The sequence below is a fragment of the Parasteatoda tepidariorum genome, chromosome 11, assembly GCF_982258835.1.
Source record: "Parasteatoda tepidariorum strain Cologne lab strain chromosome 11, Ptep-v5.0, whole genome shotgun sequence".
In the NCBI taxonomy this organism is placed as follows: domain Eukaryota; kingdom Metazoa; phylum Arthropoda; class Arachnida; order Araneae; family Theridiidae; genus Parasteatoda; species Parasteatoda tepidariorum.
In genome coordinates this window covers 67,757,147-67,778,527 of record NC_141765.1, presented here as the reverse complement: position 1 = coordinate 67,778,527, position 21,381 = coordinate 67,757,147, and the positions used below count along the sequence as shown (strand labels likewise).

The following is a 21,381-nucleotide window of genomic DNA, read 5'->3' as shown; positions in this document are numbered from 1 at the left end:
GATAAAAGTGACTATTAGGCAGAGACTAACGTTAATTAATAATTTACTGGTTTTATCAAATAAAATATTCTTAAAAAAATATTTTTTGGAAATAAGTAAAATTGAAATTATTGGATAATTGATTAATTTTATTAACCAAAGCAGTTCGTCGCATCGAAACTTTTTGTATTGTTACATATGCATTTTCTGAGGTATCTGAATTGTTTTACATGAGTTGCTGCAAAGGTATGTAACCATTCCAGTTAACCCTTCAAATAACCCACAAGTTCTGCATTTATCAAAGTACAGATATGATGAAGGTTGGAACATGAATTGGGATTATCTCAGGCATTCAAAAGTTAATAAAAAAAACTACTTAAATACATTTTATTATTAGATCTGGCAAGAGATGCTATTGCTCGGACAAACAAGAAATACCTATAAAAGAAGTTTCATGCAAAATTGTTGTACCACCATGCCCAGTCTTAGGCAGACATTTGGAAATAGTCTACTTTAAACTAATTAATACAGCTTGTGTTTCACAAAAACTAAAAATTTAAATGTATCATTAACAGTATTGTATGTTAATTTTTTTTTTTTTTACTAACAGCAAAGTGAGTTAAATTCTTTTACTCCTAGGTAACTGCAGTTCCTTAACAGTCACTACTGTCCCTTATATAAAATTTTCATTATATATAAAGCATGTGAATTTAAAACTACTAAAACAATTCTATACTTAATTTTTTAAATAAGCGTAGGAATTATGAATAAGTTAATTTCAATATTTTTTTAAGAAAATAAAATAAAAATTCAATGCTTTCAACATGCATTGTAAAATTTTATTATATATAAATCAGAAAGAATATTTTAGAGCTATAATTTTGTAGGGACTGTTTTTTACAACGATGAATTTCCTTTTGAAAGATTATTATTTTTGAAGATTTATTTTAATTTCATCCAATAAATAATAAAGTACTAAATGGTACAGAGAGAGTTGGTACTAATAACATAAAAAATTACTTACTTCACCGTCATATTTAAAGTCTGCACTAAAATATGTTTCATGAAAATCTGTAGTAAATAGAATTTTATTAAGTATTAAAAAAGTTTTATAAATCATATTTTACCCCTCTTGAATGTCACACTTTCTGTTAAAAGACAAAGCCCTGAAAAACGCTGCCTGGTCTTGTTGGGTTATGTGTTAAGTGTCACGCTTTCTTTAGAATCGCCAATACAATGGTGTGCTAAAGTCTCTGACCAGTGTATTTTTTATAACTTCCTTCAGCCTATGGCTGTTTATATAAACTTAACATACATAAAAGTTTTAAAAGAGAAATATTCTTCCTATTTTTTTATAGTTATCAAAGTAAAATTACTATATACCGGCCAGAGACTATTGCAAGCTAATATAAATCTTAATTATTTCTGAAATATTAGTTATTGAAATTTTTTTTTATAGAGTATTAAATTTTTCTACATAGCATTATAATGGGAAAACCAGTTCTTTTTTAAAATGATCCTGAGTCGAATTTGAGCTGAAAAAATTAAGAAAGGCCATTATTATCATAGGCAATTATTTTTTATTATATGGAAGGCCAAAATATGTTTTTTACAACTATGCATGTTTCTTGTAGTTTAATTGTAAAAAGATGTTTACATTTTTTTTTTAGTAGAAGCAATTCAAAGCATTGAAGAAACTAGAGGTTTTTTAAATTTTTTTTTTTTAGTAATTGTTTTAAATTCATTAATAGAGAGGGAGATAAAAGATAGCTACAACTAAAAAAATAAATATTGATTTTGTTATAATTTTTCTCTTGAGATTTAGGATATGAAGCTCATTATAACATATTTAGCACATTTTGCTAAAATATCAGTATTTAAGACATGGGTGGAGTTCATTCTTTATACTAGCTATTGTGAAGTTTAAGTTTTATCATCAATCCATACTCATTTAGAAAATTTTTAAACTGAAATTGAAATAAAATATATAAGTAACTCTACATTTCACAAACATTCAACTTTTGTTGCACAAAGAAATATATGACAAGTGAATAAAGAAAGAAAAATTAATTATAAAATTAGCTTTATTAATTTTATTAAATAGAAAAAGTAATATGAAAATATGAACTAGAACACATAACAGAAAACACTATTGGTAAATAATAATGAATCAAAGATAAAATAATACAAATTAGTAAATATCAACCCGTTTTGCAAATTAAAAGGACAAACAAGATGATTCAGCCTTGACATAATATTATCTTTAAAACATATTCAGTCAAAAGAAAGCCCCTCTATTAAAATAATGCAAGAGTTAATTTTATACTAACTCTGCAAAATTTTATCACAGTCTTATACATAAATAAGAAAGTACAGTATGAACATAAATTGCAAAGAAAATAATTTAACAAATGTTAATGATTTTAGGTTTTTTTTATTACACATAAAAAAAATGTTTCGATATATCTATAAATAATAAGAAATAAAAAGCTATCTGATTTTGTATAGCACCAAATTGACCAATTGAGTTTAAAATTACCAGAAATATGGTTAATACAGAATATTAACAAATAAATATTTGTAATGTTTAACCTGCTCAAATTGCACACTTAATAAGCATATCATATTTAAGAATTATTAAAATATGAAATAAAACATTTTTAAAATGAGTGAACAATACTGATGTGCAATTGAAAAAAAACAACCCAAGTGCTTTAAGAAAAACGATTTGTCAGCTATTTTTCTTGCCAATTCAAAGCTATTGATTAAATATATTTCAAATTTGTTATAGTTTATATATAGTTTTAACAATATATAGTTTTTAACAAATTAGGAGTTACAATGATTTTCTATAACCGGTTATAATCTGCAATACAAAAAATTATCATAAGTCTATTTTTCTCTTGTTCGAAAAAATAATCTGCAACAATGTGATAACTTCTTTGTATCATTTTCTTTGTTTTTGATTTATTTATTTGCAAGATATTTTTAACATTTCTTGTATTTATTTCCATTATTTTTATTATTTGTGCTTTGCATTTTTTAGTTATATTTTTAAAGTTTTATCTTCAAATTATCAAAAATAAATAAATATTATAATATTTATGATTAAAGAAATTTCATTCAATTATGCCTACAGTATTGTATATATTTACTTAAAGTTACTTGATCAATCATCAATTAAATCTTTGGATGTTTCAAATGTCTTTAAGTTGTTCCAAAATGTAATAACTTCAGTTCAGGAATCAAACTTCAAGATTCTTCAGGATGTCTAATTCCCCCCTCTCCATCTTTGGGAGGAGTGTCTCATACAAGAGGTTTTCTCTTCGTTACAGACAATTTGAAGAAATCATCTTTGAAAGAATTTGAATTCTTCAAAAATTTTAATCCCTCTTTGGAACATCATCTTCAGTATTTTATTCTAGTATGATAAAATGCAGCTAAAGAGAATAATCTCACAGAATTTATTACATTTACTGGTTATTACAAATAATTACCTATGAAATTTGGTTAGTCTAATAATTTTCAACGCATTTGGCTACAGTTTCTAATGTACATGTATAATGGGAATTTCCTGTTCAACCAATTAGACAATGCCAGATAGTTTACTTCAGATGTCGACGTCTGCGATTTATGTACGCTGCTCATATCAAGAAGACTACTTGCGCTAGACTTACTAGAATTCTTTTCCATTATTTTCACTCTTTTTTTTCTTTAAAACACATTATATACCGGTATATATGTGTATACCGGGTAGTGTCCCTTACCTTAAAAAACATTAGTGCAGAGACATAATGGGCAGTAACACTTACTCTTACAAAACATTTGTGTAGGGTAAACCAGGCAATAACTGCTTTGACTTATCCGATTATGAATAATAGCTGTTTTCTATAAACTAATATATTCATTCATCTTTTGTAACAATGTTAAAATGCATTAACTCAAGATTTCAAATTTCATCCATCATCAGTAGATTTAATGATAGATAAAAAAAAATTAAAGCTATTATTTTAAATTAAATCATAGGTAAAAATCAGCATCTTTTTTTTTTTTAGCTCTACAAAGCAGATTTATTATCACAGCACACAGACTATAAAAATTACATTTCTAATTGAAATTCAATAAATTATGCCGAATTAATAGCACTTACCAAACTTCATTGGCAATTATTAATAATAACCACTTAGCATAATTGAAATACATTTGCCAAAGAACTTGATTATTAATAAACATATTCATAACATTCATATGAAAATTCACACTTTTTACATCGTAACACAAGATCGAAAATGATGCTCTGTAATCTTTATGAAGTTTCGCAACATTCTCTCAGAGTATGAAATAATTTAATTTGCGATACATTTGAAGATTATATTCTTGAGTAAAACCTCAAATTTTCAAATCAGCATGTGTTTAATTAGCGCAAGATACTAAAGAAATGAAGCGGGAAAAAAAAAAAAGTACAAGGTTTACCAGGTTATTCTTTCACATCCGTCAGTTACTTGCAATACAAAAAATTATCATAAGTCCATTTTTCGCATGTTCGAAAAAATAATCTGGGAATCGATAGCTATGTTACGATGTTTTCAATGATAATTGAGTGTAATGACGTTTCTTGTCTGGAAATTAAAGATTCTGTTGGAGTTACGCTGAAACAAAATTTCAGAAAAAATTCTTTTTTGCAATCTGTAGCCATACATACAAAGATGCCAAGTATATAAAAATCCCAATTCTGAATTTTTTGTCACTTACGTTGGTTTTCAATTGCACAGCAGAATAGGTTGCTTCACTTTTCAACTTTCTTTTCGGTGCAAAATGTAATATTTGGCCAATCTACTTAGACATAACAGATAATTTTTTGTTTCAAATCAAATATTTGTCTTATTATCAAATTTATTTTATATATATTTGTCTTATATCAAATTCATAAGTTGAGTTACAATATCTTTTGTGGTAAGTATGGCCTCAAAATTTTGACTGAAAATACCAAAATTTTCCCTAATTTAGTTTAAGATGACCATACAATAAGGTTAGAAAATGTCCTTTGCGTTCAAACCTTACTTTTAATCTTTAAAATTAAAGTTAAATATTCTTCAAAAGGGTAAAGATGCCTCATATAAAAGTTTAAATGGAGTGCAAATTCAGTACTGGTGTTACTCTTTACTCACTTGGCCAGTGAAGCCATTGTGGGTAGCATTGGCCAAGATGGCTGAAAGTATAGGTGGCTGCCATTAAGGATCCTCTAAATAGCAATTTTTTGGCAAAATTTTCAGATATTTTGATACTTCATTAGAGTTAGTCAAGAAAGTAAAGTCTGTCTTATGATACCACCTCTAATGTCATAGCAGTATAATTAAGTCTTTTGTAACCAAATTCAAGCCTTATTTTGGTTGTGTGTGAACAGCGGTAAACAAGTATTCTGGTTCTCACACTATTGCCAGGAAATGAAGTCTCTCAATTCATTTTATACTTAAGATTGGTGGTATTAATAAAAACTTAAGTGATTTTCCATTGAATCACATCAGAATAATCTTTCGTTGCAAAGTTTACCTGTGAAATAGCATTTCATTAAAAGGATTGATGAAAATTCTAAAACATCTATTGTCCCGAGGTTTATTACCTATATCTTGACCAACAGGAAGTAGAACATAAGTAATTACATAAAGAATATTGCTTGGGTTGACGAAGTATTTACTTGAGTGGACTATAGCGTGGCATTTATTTCATAATTCTATCTGCCTCTGAAGATTCCAGTAGCATCATTTTATAACCGTCGTTGAACAGCCGACCCATTTTTGGGTTTACGACTACTAATGTTCAACTTCTTAAAGCAGCATCTTTGTCCCTTCAAGGCTATTTAACTTAAATTTTAAGGATTAAAAGTAAGTTTTTAATAGAAGTTTTTTCTAACTTAATTATATGACTGCTTATTCTAACTGAAATCCGTTGTCAGTGTTTTCAAAGAAAATTGTGAAAATTTGATGCCATGCTTCTCAGGGGAGAAAAAAAAATTATATCTGTAATGTTCCCATGGATTGGGCACTTTTGCCACTTATTACACTTCAGTTCAGAAAAGAGTTGAAAAACAAGGCACCCCAGTTATCAATACCTTTAAAATGAATAAATTTCAACAGGCTATCTCCCAATAGGAGTTCTAAAGTTGGTAAATAAACTATAGATTGGAAGGACATGATTAAGCATTTTACTTTTTCATAAGCGAAAGGAGATTTCACAATACAAAAATCCATTTAAAAGATGAAACTTGAAATAAAAACTTCACACTAAAATCCATTTAAAAGATGAAACTTGAAACAAGATTACACAGTCAACAAGATTTAACACTTCTAAAAATTTAGCATTAATAAACTGATATCAAAATCAGACAAATTTTTTCTTTATAGCTTAATACGAGAACATGTTCAATATTATTTGGAAGCATCGAAATTTCTTTTATAGACATTATTTATTAACAGGCTTTACATAAATAAACTTGGCTAACATTAGCCAAATTATGAAACAGAAGCAGTCGCAATAATAAATTAGGTTGAAAAACATTCATATTTGCAGATTTTTAAGCAAGTATTTTAAATTTATCACACACTAGGTAAAATAAAAATATAAATGCTTTCAAAGCTTAGACACACTACTAAAAAATATCCATAAGAATACAACAGCCTATTTGAAGTCATTATACTCTTTTCTTCACACAAAAAGAGATAACTATCAAGTCTGCAAGATTAATAAACAGGTTTCATATTTATCTTTTGAAATTATAAAAATTTGACGACTAAAAAAAAAAAAAAAGCATAACTAAATTCAAATTTGTATTTTGAAAAAACCTGAAAAGCAAACAAGACAGTTTTACCAAGATAGTGAGCAAAATCAATATTGCTTTATTTAACAATGAGCGTCAATTAATTTATTAACCAATCTTGCCCAGATTATTGCTAAAAATACACATTACAGGAATCTACCCAAAATGGGAAAATAATAGAAGAAAAATTCTTAAAACACTAAGCATATAGCAATCAGTAATAGTTGTACACAAGTCATGTTACTCTTACATTAAAAAAATTAAAACTACATGAAAAAGCATAAGCAATATAACATGAAACAAACACAAGATCCTTTAGGCACCAAAATGAAGCCTTCAGTATTTTGATATTTTTTTAGTGTAAAAACAGAAAATGAAAAATAAAACACAGAGATGCAGAAAAACCAAAATCAAGTTACAATATGCTAGTGTTATTGCATCCCTGTCTTTCTCTAGTTCATTCCATGTGTTGATACTTACAAAGGTGCTTCATTTATAGTTGATGCAACATTATTTGTATTTTTCATGCTGTTTCAACTTTCATGCAGCATAAAGTTAATTAGTCTTCATTTGGATACTGTTACATTATTGTTAATATTACTTTTATTGAGTCCCCATTTGCATCACACTTATCTTTTTACATTTTCAAGAATAAAAAAAAAATAGTGTTTCTGCATTATTAAAGTGTTATCATTACTTAAATAATAAAATACCATTAAACATCAATATATAGAAAAAACATAAAATCTATAGTTAAGAAATAATTCAAAGAGTGTACAAAATGAGTAGTTAATACACAAACATATTTTTCATAGAAAATATAGAAGATTCTAACCTTCATATCAAAGGAACCTTCTTTAAATGGTCTCTCTAATTGTTGAGTGGAAATACACAGAGTAAAAATGTACAATAGGTTTACAAAGCACATGAAATGTTTCTATAAAAATGAAAGGTAAAAAGCTGTTTGAAAAATCAATGCTCTAGTTTTAAAAGAGGTTCTAAAGCTAAAAATGGTATAGGTAGTTATATTTATAACTGGTATTATTAATAAATTACTTTGAGTAAAATATTTCAAATAAAGTGGTAACTAAAATACAGTTATACCTTGTCAATAAGATTTTTAAATGACAATTAACAAAAACATAAGGAATATTATTTTAGCTTTCAATCCAATTCATAGAAGACAAATGTTATTTACTATACTTATAGTCCCTTGTGACTCAGTCATGCTTCAAAGAGGTAACCAAATACACTATAACATCTTTTAAGTAAGAAAAATCACAGATAAATTAGTAATTTAATTCAAAAAGAAGTAAAGTATATAGGAAACAATACTTTTAGTTAAAATTACATACTTATTAAAAAAATATATATAATGAAGAAAATACTAAACCAGTGTATAAAATAAAGAACTAAAAAAGGTTCACTTTACAAAGAAAATCAACTATAAATAATTTCAGAATGTACAAATTGCACTAAAAGTAATTTTCAATAAAAGTTACTCAGTAAAAATTTTTTAGTCTTTTATATTTAACGTTAAAAAAAAGTAATTGATTTAGATATAAATCCATAAAAAAAATAAGCTAAAATTTATAAAGGCGATCAAATTTTGGTACTAAGATTTCAGAGAGGGGTTTATAAGTTTCAGCTTCCAAAGAGCATGAGTGAAATTATAATTATCAGTAAATAACCATGATTACACACAAATATTTTTTATTTGATAACTCAGAATTCTTGAAAATATAAAATTTATTACCAAAGGCACAAAATTTCTAATACATATTATAGTAAATAAGTCCCAACATAAATGGCCATGGTAATGTCATTTTAAATGTAGAGATTTACTTAATATTTAATTTAACTGGTGTAAGAGTTGCACTTGAATTATCAAACACAGTCATGCTTAGCATCTGTGTTTAGCATCCAAGATAGCATCTTTCAAATAGGGGTGAACAAAATAATTAAATTGACTTATTTTTCTAAAGCAATATATATATAACTCAATGCAATGATTAAATGAGTTGTACAGTTAAGTATTTCAAAATTATTTCTCTGGAATTAAATTAATTTAGATGTATGCAAAAAAATAATATATATATATATATATATATATAAAGATATCATACATCCTATTATTTACTGTGCATGGATTAGTACTACAATCTGAAATTTGCTGACCTAATTATTTGCATAGATTCTAGGGAAAAGTAAGATTATAAGCCTTTTTATTAACTTAATAAATATTTACCTGTTTTAATGATTTAATTTACATTAAGAATACATAAATTACACATTTTTAATGTACATTCATACTTTTAATCACAATAACGTTTTATTTACAAAAATTAGAATTTATATAATGAAGAAATAAAAACAAGCTCTGAAAGATGAAGTAAAAGCAGTAATTAAAACAGCTTTTAAAACTTTGATAAAGAAAATTTTAGATGAAGGGTAGTTGATTATTTTTTTAAATTAAGCTTGTAATTCTCTTTTCTTGCAACTTATTAAAAACAAGTAAGTAACAAATATACAAAGTACTCAAACTGGCTTATAAGAGCAATAGTAAAGGTATGATACACATTTTGCTTCATATCCAAGTTATCCCTAAACTGTAATGGTGTTTAGTTACAGTCAATCCTTAGTTATAGCTATGTTTTGCCAACTTTTGCAATGAGATCATCACATATGCTTCCCAGTTCAATATTTTCTTTATTCTGAAAATGAATATCAAATTTTAATTAAAACAAAATATCATTAATAACAATTTTGGAACAACTAATTTTAAATTTAGGAATTAATGGAAAGATAATTTAAGTCAGATTTGGGAGTTTTTAATATTACTGTTAATTAAAAAGAATATTGGATGGACTCTCCGAATATAAAGAATCATTGAATTATTGTACCAAATCATTTTTAGGTTCCTTAGTTTTGTTGAAATTACATGATAACATAGCTGCAACTTAACGGCTTTTGCTAAAATGTTTCAAAATGGTAGCGAAGAAACAGTGTAAATGCATTAAAGTTATTAATTTTTTTTAAACCCTGTGAGGCTTTTACACATACAAAGCATAATCTTCAGGGTTCTTATATACGTTTTAAATTCTTTTATGTTGCAATGGTTAAAATAATTTTTAAAACTCAAAGTAATATATTAAAACATTAAATTGAGAAAGAAAATATTGTTTGTAAGTTGTTTAGTTGACACTTTTTAAAAAAAATTTACATTAGCATGTAAAATAAACCTGGCTAACTGGACACCTCACAGCATTTATTAATGCATCTTTATTCAAGGGCAAATGTATCATTTACAGGGGGAAGAAAATGAAATATATTTAACTTTTTTATCAGTTCATATCAAAATAAATATTGTAAAATTTATTCATAATTAAGCAAAATGGACTAAAAAATGAGACACTAAATCACTTGAATATGATGTGAAAATGTAACCCAGCTTATAGGTTGTAAGATTGAACAACAGCAACAATCTTACAAGAAACTTGTAAGATTGTTGCTGCTTTAGATATCAAAATACCGAAGTTGATCCAAATTAAACTAGCTACAGACATTAATACTTAGTATTAGACAAGAGAAATAAGCTCTAAAAAGGACTATTCAATTATGTAAATATCAGTTTTAAAAGCAACTCATAAATTCAATGTTCACCCAAGAATGATTCTAGCTACTCAAGTAGGTTCAAAAAGTATCTGCTACTTCCAACTAGATCCATAATTGCTACTTAAAACTTAATACCTATAAGTGGGAAAAGAAGTTATTACTGGATTCATTTGCAATTGATAAAAAAGGTTATTGGTGGTGTCATCTAGATGCTAAATTTTTGAGATAATTCTAAATTTTTTTTTACAAGTTCAAGGAGTTTTGCGAAGGGCAATTTCATTGCGTCTGACATAAAAAAAATGAAAACATAAATTTCATGGAACAATAACATTTATAAACTATAAATAAAATTTAAAATACTTAGGACATTATATTGTAGCAAAAAATAATTTATAAAATCTGATAATAAGTTCAAATATATTGGTTTAGATTGTTGGTGATTGACGTAAATCAAACAAAAGTTAAAAAAGGTCACTTGGTAAAGTATCCTCTAAATTCTGTGAGTTGGTTCATGATTCAATTTTGAACTCCATTAAATAAAGGTCTAACATAATACATAATTAATTTAAAATTATTTTATTTTGGTGTTGAACATAAATTGTTCAATTTAGCAAAACAAATGTAAGTCAATGAAAATAATTATAAACTTTGAAATGTATTGCAATGTTTATTTCATAACTTTTTTTTACTCTCTTTTCAACTAAATGCTTCTTGAAGTTTAAACTGCTCTCTCTTTCTTGTTGATTCGATGATGTGGATGAATATGTTTAACTAATTTTCGATCTTGTAAAATATTTTTTTTTTACAAGAAATTTATATTCTAGCAGAGGTTTTCATCTTCAAAGTCTGTCATTCTAAATCCACTTTTTGAGCAAAACATACTATACAAGATAAATTTCGCTTTATCCTACTGGTTTCAGACATTGGAAAGACTCTTTTGAAATAGTTTGATAGTATACGATACAAATGATCCAAAGCTTTGAACTTCTTGGGAATTTTTCACTTTACTTCTGATACCACCAGTTTTCTTCTCTTAAATTGCTAAATATCTCAAAAGGTCATTTTTTTCAAATCTAGTTGTGTTTAATATTTTTTGCTTCAAATAAATAAAATAATGTCATATGTAACTAGTGTCATATGTAAAAAAATTAATACATTTACAAACATTAAAAGATCGTACCAATAAGCTATTGAGTCTTGCTCTAAATAGAACATTTTATTTTTCAAGTTCTACCTTTATTTGCTCAGTAGAACTAATTGTTCATTTTATGGACCGATGTAAAATATTTTAAGTGCCTTATGAAAATTCTTTTAAAAATCAAAATGTGCTGTAATTCTACATATTTTTCCAACATTTTAATTCAACTTTTAAATAGTGTACTTTAATAATTATTTCACTTCACAATATTAACATGTATTTACAAAAACATCTGGATTTATTTGAGTCATTTAATGTGACTAAAAATTTCATATGATGCTGCCCTTCCTTCAACAGCCTGTAACCAGTTGGGAAATAAATTTATTAAGTTAAGATGAAATATTTCTAAATTTCTAACTTCCTTTTATAATGACATCTTGTTTCTTAAAAAAATATTTATTTTTTATTTTTTATCATCTGGTTGACTTTACTGTGAAAATGCCCTAAACTTAAATTAATTGATACTAAATTCACTCCTTAATTTCATTTGAAGTACTAAATACTTTAAAATGTTATGTATAAAATATCAGATACATTGATAAAAATCTATCTCTAGTATTTACTATTTTAATACTTTTTATGCAGTGATAACACTGAGAAAGAAGGTAAGAATTCTTTTATCAATATATAATAAAAAATAAGTAATAAGTTAATATAAATAATAAGTATAAGTTAATAAAATAAGAAATAAGTTAATATTTATTTATGTACATAGTCTATAAATAAAAATATCTCAGTTTGTCATTAATTTTTTCCAGTTCATTTTAATTTCAAATTCAAATTGTCTAACAAAAACTGGAGTCTCAGTCTAAGTGCTTTTAGCAACTTTGACTCCTTTTACTCAAAAACATGTTTAATTCTAATTCCATGCCTATAGACTCCACATTATAAAGCAAATCCCAAAAATATCAGTACACAAGGTAAAAAATTAGTAAACCAAATATTATATTCATTTCAACACTTTAAAATTTATTTCCCTATTAATGTCTTCTACAAAACAAACTAAAACCTTTAATATTGCTCCCTATATGCTTAACTCTCAAAGGAGTTAAAGTTAGTTTTTAATACATAGCCTGAATAGCATAAAACCATTTTTCTGCTTAATTTATGAAGGACTAAGAGTAGTATTTAATAACTTTATTAGACAAATTTAAGTTATTTAACTGGTCAAATTACAAACATTTTGTCTCCTTTGTAGCAAGGAATACATTTAATTTAAAAAATCAACTTAGGCAAAAAGTCAAATTACAAAGGTGGTCAGCTTGACAGGTTTCACAGTAAAACTATGCAATTCAATTAACCTTTGATTATACATTCAGCTTTAGCAATAAAATAAATTTTTTTAACCATGTTTCTTGCCAGCATAATTGCAACTGCTTATTGTTTATTTGCATTCATAAATCATATAGTTATCATATAGCAGAGTTTTAGAAGTACACATAAATATGTATACAGAAGTACGCATAAATATGTATACGTATATTCCTATTCAACAATGTGGGAATTTAATTTCAGTCCTTAATACTGATAAAAATTATCTGCTTCAGGAATACAAAAAATAAAAATATATAAATAAAATGTACTTACCTTCTGTTCCAAGTCTCTTTCTAAACTAGATACTTTCATTTCTGCTTTTTTAAGTTGTGCTCTCAAAACGGTTACTTCAGCATCACCAGATTTTCGAGCATTCTCAATTTCAGCATTAGCACTGAAAATATATGATGCAATTAGCACTTACATTTTAACTTTGTAATAAGAAAGAGGACATGAAAAAATTAAAGGATACCTGTCTAGTTTGTCTTGGATACGAGATCTAAGCATCTCATACATCTGCTCTTGCTGTTTTAATTTTAACTGCACCTCAGCAACCTGATGCTTCATCCTATCTTCATTCTTATATTAAGAAAAAACAAAAAAATAAGCAAAAATTATTGACTGATAAAAATTGAAAAAGGTAAAATATTTTGAGAGTATTTATTTACAAAACAAATATTCTAGGAATAAAATCACCATAAAAATAATTGAAAATGTAAATCAAATTCAATAAAGATCATAAATGCTTTGTAATTCTCTCACTACTTCCATCTTTTTTTATTCTATTGATTTAAAAGCGAAATGGGTAAATTATGAAAATAAAAAAATTAGAAAATGATTGATTTAAAAATTAAAATAACCATACAAGTTACAATTTTCAGAATGCAAGAAGTTCACAAATCACAACTAATTGATCATAAATATAGGTAGATATACATAATTATGTAATTAAAATAGTTCAAGATATTATCTTACATTACTCTTTAGTAAAAAAAATTTTCTGTATCACCAATATTTGTTGCCACATTAAAAAATACTGACCAAAAAGTAATTTTTGGAGAAATCACATTTTAACATAGACTTTTCCATTATTATGAATTTTATAGTTCTGTGTATATACAGTAAGGCTAGATTTATTGCAATTATTTTTAAAATCATGCCCAGAAATCTGGATTTCAATCTACAGATGTAAAGCTATATTTACAATGGGTTGAATCAAAAATATCTGGCTTAATCACATTTGAATTTGACATATGCAGTAAACATTGGTCTTACTTGTTTATATCCTTCCAAAACTGCTTTACAGTTTTCATACCTTCGATGTAAATCGGCAAATGCAGATTCTACATTTTGTAAATCTTCTAGTGCCTAAACAAATTTTCAGAGATTAAGTTATTTGAGCATAAGAAAAAGAACTACAAAGGTTTTTTTTCGAGCAAATTTCAGTAATCTAAGAAAATAATCATAATAAAAACTGTTGGTGAAACTCTTTCACAGAAGCTTATTAGTAACTTATAGATTCTTATTCTATAACTTCCACACTTTCAATCTTATGAGAGAATTTCTCTAAGAACACTATAACTATTTTAATGTAAAATCAGTAATTCAAAAATAGTTATCTAGAGCAGAAAACTCCCTGTAGAATGGAAAATATGCTTGTGGGAGAACTGAAAAAACATCTACAACAATAAGTAGCTTTTGTATAGAACATTATTCATTCTTCCTAAATTAAAAACTATAGGAAAATTGAAATCTATAAAAAAATTACGATTGTTATTGAAATTATGTTTACGAAAATTATGTTGCAAAAATTATGGAGGAAATATTGTAGTTGAAACTTTAGCAAAATACTTGAATATAAATTATTATTGAAGAAGTTTACATTTATTTAAGGTTGGTGTATAATCCAATCGTTCATGTTTCCTTTTCACAATAAAGATAAAATATTGTGATATTATATGATGAAACAAGAGAATCAGATTATTTTATTAGAACTTTTATTTCTTGTAAAACTGTAACGTAAATCTTGATATGTTGAACAAAATAAAATTACATATTAAAAAAAAAAAATTTTAAATAATGGAAGAGATGTGCTACTGAAGGATAAATGGACCCTGAGAGAACACATTTTTTAATTCAAAAATATAAATGTTAAGTGTTAAATTTTAGACAATAAAATTGTAAGGAATGCATGATTTTGTTATTAATTATTGACAAAGCTCGTTTTCTTAGTCTTATGCATTCAAATGTGTTGGCTGTAAGGAAGTTATGAGAAATAATAACATTTTAATAAAATAAGTATAGTAGCAACCATATAATTATTTCCAAATTCTTGTGAATTGGATTCAGGAAAACATTAAAAATTTCTGCTTTTTTTTTTTTTTTACAGAATATTAATGATTACTCCGTTAATATTAATGATATATTTCATCGAGAAAAAAATAAAATTTGTAAAAAATGAATTTAGTTTTTTAATGATAGAAAATGTGTCATTCTTATATTTGCATAACAAAATTTTGTTTAGTTTCTTCAACCTGATTCTCATAACATTTGTATTAAAAATTTATTTAAACTACAAAAAGGTAAAAAATTCAAACCTGATCTCTCTCTTTAAGAATTTTTTGATTATTGCTTGTTGTTTCAACACGCTCTTGTTCTTTTGCCGTAAGCCATAGTGTAAAAATATTTAGGAGTTCCTCTAATATGCTTCTACAAAATTTAAACAATAAATTATAAGTTAGGATTAAATGTTTTTAAAAAATTAATAATACAATACGATTAAAAAACATGCATTTAATAAATAAATAATTACATAATTTGTGAAAAATTTATGCATTACTACTTTCAAGTTGTATAGAAAATAGAATTGAAAAGTTTGGATTTAAAGTTTATATTTTCCACTCTATAATTTCCGATAGTTTCTTCATAGCATTCAGTATATTACTGAGAAAACATTATAAGGAATTAGGTTTCTGTGATTGATAAAACTATAATAGTAGCATTGCCCATTCTACTATTTTTAATACTGTAAACATCAAATTAGGCAGTTTTGTACAGAACATATCCGTAGATTTCATTGTAGATAGAAGATATCGAAAATTTTAAAGGATAAGTATAAGCTATACATTTTAATTGTTAAAAAAATGTATACATTAAAATATTTAATGCTGGCAAATTAAAAACTTTTTTGTCATAAGTCTCCACAAACAAAACAATAAAAGTCAAAGGTTCTAACAAATGTTTCATACCAGTTTTTGAATCAAATTGACAATAAATTACCAAATATTAGGGCTTGTTTATATTGTAACCCTTTTTAAAGGTTTGCAAATTATATTATGTAGGTTAAAACTTATTTTGAACTTTGTTCTTGATCCCTTATTTCTAACATGATTAAATTTCTTTCTATTTTTACAAATTACTTATTTAGGTAGTTCATAGATATGATAAAAATTTTATTATTCAATTTTAATAGTTAACTCACACCTATATTTCTATAACTTTCGTCCAAAAAAATTCTGAACTTGAAATTCTAAAGTTTGAAATGCAACATACTTATATAAAAAAAGTTACCCTATAGACCAAAAAAATTAAAGATTTGACTATTATATCAAGTAAAAATGTTACTTAAATGGTAGCACAAAAACAGAATGTCCTAAAATAAATTTAGAAAACATTTCAAATGTTTAATTAATGGCAATGGGGCCTGGTTAGCAGGGTGCGGGACTTATGTTTGTGAGAAAGGGAGTTTGAATCCAGTCTGCTGAAGACTCCCCGTGCAGTAAATGGTGACTGGTGCACGTTAAACCAGTCGGGTCACAAAGTCTTCCACATTCCCATAACAAATCAATACCTCTGGGGGTACTGAATTGGAGATATTGTTCTCTAGTTCGGGTCTAAACTATGACCTGTGAAGGAATGAATGGGTCCGTCCTATAAACAGGTGTGATGTATGGGTGCGACATAAGTCAAATTATTGGCCATAGATGATGCCACTGGAAAACAAGAACAATCGTGACCCACTTACCTTAATGGCCTACAAAAACAACAACAAATTAAGGTAATAAAAGGAAATATAACAACACATACCTAGATGCTCTATAACCTTTGCTAAGTGCTATTACTTGGTTTTTGAGAACCTGTTTATCTCTTTCAAGAACTTTTATCTGATCAATTTTCTCTTTATCTCTTTTCAGCTGTTTTTCATGAAACAGAAGCTCTTGCATTTTTAGTGCTTGAGTGAATTCTTCTTCTGTGAAAAGTTTCTGTTCCTAAAATTTCATTGATCCAAACTTAAAAATTATTTGTAGATGACACACTTACAAACAACTAATGATTTTACATTTAAAATTCTAGAATTTAAAACAGTATCATTCAGGAAATTTTAACTAATATGATTATTGCTATTTAGCACTAGCATATTGACTTGGGCTCGTCAATTTACATATAAGAAGGGAAAAAAAAAACACGTGTTTTGAATTTGCAACTACATATGACTAGGTGAGGGTGCTTAGAACTAGCAAAAAAACAGAAGTCTTTTAAAGATAATGAACTTCCTAAACAAATCATCATGTTTTTCTGACACATGAAGGATTATTTTGAAGTATTAAAAACTGCATGTGAAGTAATGCAAGAAATGACACATGAAGTCATAAGCAAATCTCCCCCATAAAAGTACTCAATACTGCATCTACCAAGCAATGTATGTAAAAAAAAGAACAATGCACAAGAACAAGAAAAGCAGCTTGACAACTATTTTTATTCCCTCTCTAATGCTATGGATGCTAAAATGGAATTTTTTTAAAAAAATGATTAAAAAATTCAATTTTTGAAATTTTTTTTTACAATACATAGCTTATACAAAAAAAGCCGAATACATAAAAATCTCAATTTATTTCACTTATGTTGATTTTTCTTTTACACGGCAGAGATAGGGTCATCTAATGCTAGCATTATGAATCGATTGTTGCTCACAAAAATCATGATTTCTGACAAAATTTAAGTGAATAAAATCCAGCAAAACAGAAAATATATAACATATGCTCAGTTTAATTTATAATGAATTTTTTTTCAAAAATTCACAGCCTAAAAAACTGTTAAAGACATGTCACTAAAGAGATAGCTATTGTGCAAAGCAGACTTATTAAAATAATAAATGTAATAATGCTATTGAAAAGGAAAAAAGGAATGCAACTAAGCTTGATTAATCAATATTCTAGCGTAGTGAAAGAGGTAGGCCTAACTAAAAAGGGTAATCTCAATATTTAATTAAACACCCTTTCATCTACTTGCAGTTACTTTTCAACTAAGATATCCTACCAATGTTACAAATATTTTTAAGTATAATAATTAAAAATAGAGGTTTTCACAATTATTTCAGAAGCAAATTTACCAGAAATTTGCATCACAAAAGAAAATAAAAGAATTGGTTTAGTTAAGGTAATAAAATTCTTAGAACTTGAACAACCAATAGACATTTTAAATATTCACACTGAAACACATGATTAACAGGAACATATACTTACTTGACCACAATGAGAGTTCTGTTGGTGACTAGAGCTTGTTTTATCCATCTAAATGAAAGTAAAAATTTGTATTAAAACTCATTTGTTATATTTGATAACATTTGATTACATTAAAAACTATGTGCAAATCAATAGCTATGTGCAATACTGCAACAAAAAAAACTGATATAATCATTGTGATAAAAATGGAATATTAAAATTCGCAATTTGAATTTCTCTCATTGCCAGAAATATATCAGAATATTTAAAAACCATGTGAAAATCAATAACTGCCGAAAATATAATCGAAACACTACATGGATTTAGGATACTATTAGAATAAATTGAGCATGTCAAAAAGTGATTTAAATGCGTGATTCAAACTTTATTTGAAGAAATATTAACTGAGAAATGACCGGAATTTTAAAAACCCCAAGAAATTCGGTAGTAATAGCAATAAAACGTTTTAAAAAATGATGAAATCGTCACATTAAAGTAAATAATCAAATAAGAGATTTGAATTTTGTCTGGAATAAAATTTTATGTAAAAATATCAGGGTTTGTTCATGCCCAGCTTCATGTTTTCATATTTTATTCAAACTTCTGCCACAAGTTTCTTACACATTTTTCCCCTGCCAGGGAGTGATAGAGAAAATTTCTCCAATGTGTGCAGTGTCAGCAAAATGTGTGATTTAAATCGTGAATATCTTCACTTTAAGTCCTGCAGCATTGGGAAAAGATATACTGCACAATAACACAGGAATCAATGATTTCAAAATAATCCGGTAGTACAAAATTTTTAACAGTTTTTTTCTTCTGAATGGTTTATCTTGCTTTTAAGATCCTTTTTATATACCACATAAGGACTTGGTTGACAAATGTCAGCAGTCTGCAATGGGGCAAAGGAATGCTCGTGATTTTCCAAGCATTCTGGGCAATGCCGAGAGTGATTGAATTTAAAATCTATAATAGGAGTAGATATTGTTGGCAGACAGGAATTTGTTGTAGTAAAGACCAAATTTGGTACTACCAAAGAAAATCTTTAAAACTTTAGATTTAAAATCATTACTTAGAAATCTTGTGTGGTATGCTGCAATACTTCAGTGAAGATAATATTAAATCATTAATCTATTCCAGCACCAGGCACATCAGAGAAATACCATTTCCCCTGTGCCAGTCTTTAGAAAGGTGTGTTAAACTTGTTGCAGCAGCTAGAATAAAGTAGGTGAACATGAAGCTAGAAATGGATATGTCCGAGCAACACAAAGATTAGCCTCAGATTTGTTCAGCCTCTTTTCTCCAAAAAATCAGTTTTAAAAATGTAGTAGGCATAAAAAAAACCTTAATTTAGTAAGCCGAAGAATACAAATCTATTAAAAATCTTTGTAACTAGCAGTAAATAAAATGCAAAATCCACTTCAAAACAGTGGATGGTTTGTTTGGTAGTGTCTAGGTGGAATTTGACATGTAACTCCATGATTGTTCATATTGAGCAAAGAGATATACTTTGAAAATTAGGAAATTGCTGAACTTATATTTTCCAAATCGTTTTGCAAATGTAAGAAATTAAATTGATGATCAAAATTTAATTTATTCAGAATTTCCAAATCATTAAACAAGCATAAAAAACTAAAGCCTATTTATTTCATAAGTCTTAGTTAAACTAAAATTTTTTAAAAAAGATGAGATTTTTTCAAAGTTTTCAATAAATTTAAATATGATGTGCGAACCAAAGACAATAATCAATTTTAAAAATTATTTTGCCAATGCAACTTTTCTCTACTAAAACGTTGCAAAACTTAAAATTTCATTTTTCTTTTACCAACTCTATTTCACACAGCTTTCATATCTAGTTTAAATGGATTACAATAGAGCATGTTTTGATGTAAACAAATAATGCTAAGTTGGCAGTATTTCGACTGTTTGGCGATAAATTTTTGTCTAAAAACGTGGGCATAACGGAAAGATAGTGAAACTAAGAAAATTGAAATTGTTTTTCTATGAAATTCCCTGAATATTCCAAGTTTTTATCCAAATTTCCCTGACCTTTCCTAGGTTTTTTCCAGAATAAAAAAAATTCCGATAATGTGGGTGACAACCCAGAAAAAAATGTTTTGAAGAATTCTGAAAAAAAAAAAGACAAATTTTTTTTTTTAGCTTTATACCTCTTTATTTTCAATCATTCTCAAATGAAAATAGAAAAACCACAAGCATTTCTATCCTCTCTGATGCGTGAGTAGTGTACCTTTTGAATATAATTCTGGAGGGGAAAAAATCTTTTGAAAATTTCTGCAGAAAAGAAAACCAAATTTTTTTACTTCCCAAAGGAAACAATATTTCTGCAAGAACTCTGCGATAATGTTGATGCAATTATGCCACAGGGGCTGTCAGTTGCTAGCAAATTTATTTTAAAGCTACAAACTTAGATTTGTGTCAGTGTGACTAGCATTTTACTTTATTTAAATTTTATTGAGTTTAATTTGTCTATTTCTTTCAGGCAGGGTTGCCACTCAAATCTGGAAAAAAAAATTCCCTGTGTTTTCCCTGTACATATTATGCACAATATATTAAGAGGAAACAATTAATGGGCTCTTGTGTGAGTTATTGTTAGGCTAACAATATTTATTAGTTTTAATTGCTGAGAAAACAGCTGAACATACTTAAATAATGCTGTAGTAAATTAAATAGTATAGTATAGTTGAAATATCATGGTTAAATATCCAATAGATTACGCTTTCAGTGGTCTCCATTCTTTAAAAGACAAAAATAAGAAACAAAATTCTCTGTTTGTAAAGAAAAAATCAAAATTCCCTGCATTTTCCCAGTTATTTTAGGTGATTTTCAAATTCCCAGTATTTTCCAGATTTTCCCTGTTCCCCCTGCAGACTGGCAGCCCTGAGAGGGTAAAAAAGGCTCCAGATAATTCTACAAAAAAAATTAAAACCTGTTTACTAAACCTT

At 26.9% G+C, this 21,381-nt stretch overlaps 1 protein-coding gene across 1 annotated transcript in view; it reads right to left on the bottom strand.

Moving 5' to 3' along the window:
- Nucleotides 1-9,277: 9,277 nt before the first annotated feature.
- LOC107437535 (uncharacterized) overlaps nucleotides 9,278-21,381 on the bottom strand; it is a 39,539-nt gene continuing 27,435 nt past the window's right edge. The window contains exons 9-15 of the mRNA XM_016049583.4: nucleotides 18,443-18,490; nucleotides 17,007-17,188; nucleotides 15,518-15,629; nucleotides 14,196-14,288; nucleotides 13,393-13,499; nucleotides 13,194-13,314; nucleotides 9,278-9,507 (exon numbers count right to left, since the gene is read on the bottom strand). Coding sequence (XP_015905069.1) covers nucleotides 9,442-9,507; nucleotides 13,194-13,314; nucleotides 13,393-13,499; nucleotides 14,196-14,288; nucleotides 15,518-15,629; nucleotides 17,007-17,188; nucleotides 18,443-18,490 — 729 coding nt within the window. The 3' untranslated portion in view covers nucleotides 9,278-9,441. The remainder of the gene's footprint in view (nucleotides 9,508-13,193; nucleotides 13,315-13,392; nucleotides 13,500-14,195; nucleotides 14,289-15,517; nucleotides 15,630-17,006; nucleotides 17,189-18,442; nucleotides 18,491-21,381) is intronic.